Source organism: Sinocyclocheilus rhinocerous, unplaced genomic scaffold, assembly GCF_001515625.1.
Source record: "Sinocyclocheilus rhinocerous isolate Xijiao unplaced genomic scaffold, SAMN03320098_v1.1 scaffold556, whole genome shotgun sequence".
In the NCBI taxonomy this organism is placed as follows: Eukaryota; Metazoa; Chordata; class Actinopteri; order Cypriniformes; family Cyprinidae; genus Sinocyclocheilus; species Sinocyclocheilus rhinocerous.
The window spans coordinates 402,608-408,957 of record NW_015631074.1 but is presented as its reverse complement, the minus strand read 5'-3'; the positions used below and the strand labels follow the sequence as shown (position 1 = coordinate 408,957).

The 6,350-nt window shown below is 33.8% G+C and overlaps 2 protein-coding genes across 2 annotated transcripts in view; one reads left to right on the top strand and one right to left on the bottom strand.

Annotated features, from left to right (window-relative positions):
* The window catches only part of LOC107741564 (platelet glycoprotein V-like), a 2,874-nt gene extending 2,270 nt beyond the window's left edge, over positions 1 to 604 (bottom strand). Inside the window, exon 1 of the mRNA XM_016554319.1 lies at positions 558 to 604. The gene's annotated coding sequence lies outside the window, so the exon portion shown is untranslated. The remainder of the gene's footprint in view (positions 1 to 557) is intronic.
* A 3,968-nt stretch (positions 605 to 4,572) lies between these two features.
* Positions 4,573 to 6,350, top strand: part of LOC107741535 (coiled-coil domain-containing protein 50) — a 26,766-nt gene continuing 24,988 nt past the window's right edge. The window contains exon 1 of the mRNA XM_016554288.1: positions 4,573 to 4,641. Within this exon, the coding sequence (XP_016409774.1) occupies positions 4,593 to 4,641 (49 nt within the window). The 5' untranslated portion in view covers positions 4,573 to 4,592. The remainder of the gene's footprint in view (positions 4,642 to 6,350) is intronic.

Genomic DNA, 6,350 nt, shown 5'->3' with positions numbered 1-6,350 from the left:
TATAGGGCCCCATTCCTGTATTTTGCCTGGGGCCCCCAAATCACTAAATCCGCCCCTGCTGTTCAGAAGTGTGGGGTCAGTAATAGTTGTTTTTTTTTTTTTTGGAAAATAAATTGCCCCATGTACAATAAAAAAGATATGATTTAAAAAAAAAAAAAGACTACGTTTTAAAGGGATAGTTTGCCCAAAAATGGTTACTCCCTCTCATATTGTTCCAAACTTGTATGACCTTCTTCGGTTTTTTGTTCATTGAGTTCAAAACAACATTGGACTCAGTGGACCAAATTATGTCCATATTTGTCCACTGGCTCCAAAACAACATTGGACCCAGTTGACTTTAATTATATGGACAGAAGTGGACACAGTTTCTAAAATATATTCTTTTATGTTCCACAGAAGAGAGTATGTCATGGAGGTTTGGATTGACAATAAAAGTGAGTACATTTCTGGGAACTTTAGAATTTAGACAGAATTTTCATTTCTGGGTAAACTATTCCTAAAACAAGTTAGGGATAAGTTACTAAAACAAATAAATGAAGTAGCAATGTTAAACTTACCTCTCACAGATACTGAAGAATGTCTGGCTAAAATGGATGCATTATGCTTTTAATAACCACGCTTTGGAAATAGCTCTTCCCTTTCGACACTTATCATACTCTGCAGTGAAGCCTGCATCCGTTGTGATGAGTTTTTTTTTTTTGGTCTTTATTGTGTGTACTTGTAGAAGTCATTGTCTTCCAACTTGCAATATCTCTCTTTAAAAAAAAATTATAATAATTACTGAATGTTCAATAATGCAGAGTGGGACATTAGGAGCTATCCCTAATTATTGATTGATTGAAAAAGGCAGTATTAAAATAAAATAACAATACATGTTCCTTATTTTTGTTTGGACAATGTGCAATTTCTTTCACTAAAAAGTGTCTCCAATTCCTTTTTTTTTTTTTTGTGCATAATTTTATGTCCATAATCCTCTGTCTTCATATGTTCATATGTGTCCTTAAAGGGACAGTTCACCCAAAAATGAAAATTCTGTCATCGTTTTTGTTCCTCAAGTTGTTCCAAACCTATATGTGTTTCCTTCTTCTGCTGAACACAGAAGAATTTTGAAGAATGTTGGTAACCAATCAGTCTACCGTCAGGTCTTTGGTTAATATATTCTTTTGGTATGCGTGACATTTATAATGTTCAACAAAGTCTTAACACTAGAGGGAGACAAGAGCTCTTGAAAAGCCAATCTTTATAAATCAAGGCAGATGACAAGTTTTAGCCTATATAAAATTATTTTGAAATTATTATAGTAAAATTGTGCATTCATATATTTAATTATGCACTCAAGATCCTTAAAAAAAATAGGGAATATTTTGCACAATGAGATGATAGAGTAAAATCAATAAGTTTCACTTGATGTTTTATTGAGATGACATTTACATAAAATACATTTTTGTTATAAGAGTAAAGTCATGAGTACATTATAACTATCATGATTATCATGACACATTATGAATACATATAATTCCATATCTGAAACCGTTCTGCTCGTTTTGACACATCTTAAGGCATTAGATGATTTTGCAGATTTTCTTGCTCCTGGTTCTTCACTTTAACATCCTCAAACACAGTATTTCCAGAAACAGGCTAAAAAGAAAATGGGAAAAATTTTTACATCTGCATTTCTGCAGTTGACAAACATATCTGTTCATAAAAAAGTAACACTCACCATCATCTCTTTTGCTGGTCATCGATCTCTCTTTTTCTATTGCGTTTGACACCAATTTTCTTTCTACATTTAGCTCCTCTTGAAGGGCCGCAAGCTGAAACAGCAAGCTGACAATTAGCTTTCATAATAATAGTTGGTTTATTTTTATTTATATATTTGTATATTCATATATTTTGCATTTTTTAAATTTAATAAAAAAACTTATATTTAATTGTATTTAATGACAAATAAACTTTTTTCCCATTAAATGCACATGGCCAAAATGAAACATACCTCCTGCAGCTCTGCGATTTTTCTGGCCAGCTCGAGTCCTGAGATTCAGGAAGAAGTGCAGGTTTGTGGATTATAAGATGCTTATTCATTATACATTTGCTAAGAGTAAGACAATCTGTGCAACACATAAATCAAATGCATTTATTTACCTATTACATCCTTTTCTTGCACAGGCATGATGTTTTTCCGTAGCAGAAATGCCAAAATCTGGTTCTGCACATCTGAATCATCCTTTGAATGGAAAACCTGGTTGACTGTAAAAATGGAAACACACAATTGGAAGCACACAATTAAGATAAAATGAGACTGATTTAAATGAAATCTATGATCAAAAACCAGTCATTTAGATCAAATGAGTGGCCTGTACTCACCTGGACTTGCAAGGCTTCTTGTATGAATGTTTAGAGCACCAATCAGAAGTAAAAAGGCAAGTCGTGGAAGAAGACTTCCTGAGGATAGTCTGTCCATGGCACTGAGGGAATGATCCTGGTGCGTGTTTGCTCCTGCCTGACCAAAGGCGCTTCTGCTGGAGGCTCATCAGATGGGACACTTTTAATCAGGCGTGAAGACGCGAGGATGTGTCATCGCTATAAATCAAAAGTGTGACGGTGTACGTTCTGTCTCTAAAAGAGGGTCCGTGACAGCTGGGACTGATGTTCTGACGTGGTCTCAGGGCCAGCGACGGGCAATCAATCAGCGGCGGTGTATGTTAGGACAAGAGTAAATCACTGGCAATACTGGGGATCATTCATCTGGGGATGGCAAAATGTTCCTGGCATTCTTCTTTTAATTTAACTAAAAGTATATGTGAGTCAGTGCCTAGAATAACAAGAAACAGTATGATGATGGATGTCATATGTACAATATAATGCCATTCTGGCGGCTTTTACATCTTATAGAAACTCTAGTTGGATGAAGACCTATAAACATTGAGATCCATATCTATAATTAACAAACGTATTGTGTCTAAATATTTATTTTTTGTGGGTTTTTTATTTTCTATATTAAAATTTAATTTATTAAATCTATATTAATATTTAAAATAATGATAAGTCATATTTCATATTATTTTTAACTTAGTATACTGAGTTACTCTACAAATAGCCTATTATTAATTATGTATGTATGTACAAATACACACACATACAATATATATTTTGAAAATATTTACGTATTTAGGTTATGTATATATTTATATAATTTATATTATATATAAATATCTTTGATATATAAACATAACATACATGCATGTATGTGTATTTATATATATACATAATAAATATACACAGTACACGCACATATATTATGTAAACAAAAACTTTTATTTTGGATGCGATTAATTGTTTGACACACACACACACACATATATATATATATATATGATTTTCTTTTATTATTTAAACTTTGAAAGTAAGGTATAGGCATTGTCCATCCGATACAAACTCTAATAGCATTAAAACTTGAAAAAATTCAGATCCATATCATTCTTAAAACAATATTTAAGTTTAGTTAATATTTAAGTTAAGTTCATTTTATTTTATATGTGTTAGATATTCAGCTTTTTTCTATTTTTTTTTCAGTTTCTATCAATCATTAAATAGTTGATGCAAAATTTCTTAAAAACAAAAATAATATTTTATAAAATATTGTACTCTATATTCATCATAAAATGTTTTTGGTGTTATAATGATGTTTTTGTAAAGGAAAACTTTGGAAGTAAAGTATTTTCCATTTGATAGAAACTCAAATAAAAAAAAACCCTATAATGCATGAATAAATGAATTAATTAGAATGATAATAAATAATTCAAATACATTGTATAATTATCATTTATCAGATTTTTTTATGGGGTATTTCACCTTTTAATCTTTCTTACAATTTCCACAACATCAATGACATAATAATAATAATAATAATAATAATTCATCAATTAATATGCTCTTGGTTACTCTATATTTACTGTAAAATATGTTTTTATTTTTAATATTTCATAATAACATTTTATAGTAACATATTTGCATTTTACATTATAGTTAGGCCATACATCATTGTAATAAATTTAAAATCGTGGAAGCCTGACATCAGAGTAGCTAAGTAGCTGCATTTTCCAAAAGCAAGAGTAATTTAAAGTAATAAATTCAATATCAGAGTGTTTATATTGGCCTGAATTTTAAACATAAATAACGACAATAACAAGGTTTACAAAACATTCAGGTAGCCTACTTCTGAAGGATTTTGAGGACTGCGCAGGTTCACTGGCTGTGTTTGTTCATTTGTTTGCTCGCGTGCCAGAATGTGAGCGCGTGCGCGCGTGGCATGTCCCGCCCTGCCATCCGTAGCAAACACACACACACTGCTCAGCTTTTCTTCGTGGTTTGTGTGTGTGTGTGTGTGTGTGTGAGAGCTCACAATATTCATCTGCTGAGGGTTCAGAGGGAGGGACGGACAGAAACCTCGGCTGGCGACAGAAACCAATCAGAGCGACACATTAGCGAAGACATCGATCGGGATTTATTTATTTATCTGACGGAAACCGCCATCCGTCTGTCAAACAATAACCTTCCGAAACCCCAGAGAAACATTACGCGCCGACGACGACATGGCTGATTTCAGTATTGATCAGAACAACCTGCCTGGCGTGAAAGAGGGTGAGTGAAGAAGACGAAGAAGATGATGATGGTGGTGCGCGTGCTTTCTGAGGCATTGTGTGTGTTAACGTTACTGCGTTAAAATAACCGGGCAAATGGCACGGCCTGTCAGATGATTCAAAACTGCCAAAAACGATTAAATATGATTGCATTGTGGTGAATTATGAAGGTAAACTGTTATTTTGACTCAATACATTGGTTACCTTTTATACCATGTAACGTTACGGAAATATTTACGTTAGTGAAGGGAGAAGTCAAACAGAGCCATTCGCTGTACTGAGAAACGCCTCTATCAATATATATCTGATATAGAAAGAGAAAGCGATTAAATTCTGGCCTGTTTTGCCTCAAATATCATGTATTAGATGGCGTGTGATGCCTGACGTTAGCTTTACTTGGTGTGTGTGTGTGTGTGTGTGTGTGTGTGTGTGTGTGAGTGTGAATGCTGGAACATGTGTTGTGAGAGTCATGAAAATCTTCGGCATACTGAAGATGACTGTGGTGCAACACAAGCTGTTGATGACTTTGCATGTTATTAAGGGGGGAAAAACAGCTAGCTTTGCAGGATTTCAACCCACTAATTTTAACCTCGTTTGATGCTTAGGGTGGATTAGGATTTACAGACCCCATCATTTCCGCCCCAAATCCAGTTTGTGATAGCATCTGAGGTTCAGACTCCGTTATTGGTCTCAAACCGAAATTCAAAAGCCAGTAGCTAATTGGGCACCAAATGTTGGTTTCTAGTTATTTCATTATTTAAAAATAAATTTTAACTAAGGGGATAGTTGACTCAAAAATGAAAATTATGTAATTATTTACTCACCCTTTTTGTTGTTCCAAACCTGTATGAGTTTCTTTCTTCATTTGAGCACTACAGAAGATATTTTCAAGAACGTTGGTAACCAAACAGTTAATGGTAACCAGTGTTGTTAATGGTAGTATTGGAAAATATGCTATGGAAGTCAAAGGCTACCGTTAACTGTTTGGTTGCCAGCATTCTTGTAAATATATTTAATCAATGATTCTAATTACTTTTTATGTTTAAAATTAGCTATTTTTTGTTTAGGTTCAGTTGATTTCTGAATTACAGTTTCAGACCAATAAGTAATTCGGGCTAATTGGGGACCAAATGCTGGTTTCTAGTTTTTTTTTTAAGACCTCTTAAGTAGGATAGGCCAAGTTAACAATTTTAGGATTAGGTTTGATGCATTTAAAACAAACCATTTTTCATTCATAATCAGTTATGGGATAGGCCAAATTTGACAAATTTTAAGGAGTTTGATGTGTCTAATATGAGCTACTTTATTACTGAATTTTAAACATTAAGTAATTCTATCTAACTGGGGGACCAAATGTTGGTTTCTAGGTAATTATTTAATATAAAATAAACAATATTTACACAGTTAAATACAGTGCAGATTAGGGCTGCACGATAAATCGCATGCGATATTTAACGCGCATCTTGTCAGAAAGCCGGTTCTGTAATCAGCGGTAAATCTCCATCACGTGCGTGCTTTCACATTGAGCAGCATTAACTACACAGAGCCGTTGTTCACTGACAAGCTGCGCAAAAAATCACGCGAATATGAACGTGGTTTTGCGCAGCTCGTCAGTGAACAACGGCTCTGTGTAGTTAAAGGGATAGTTCACCCAAAAATAAAAATTTGATGTTTATCTGCTTACCCCCAGGGCATCCAAGATGTAGGTGA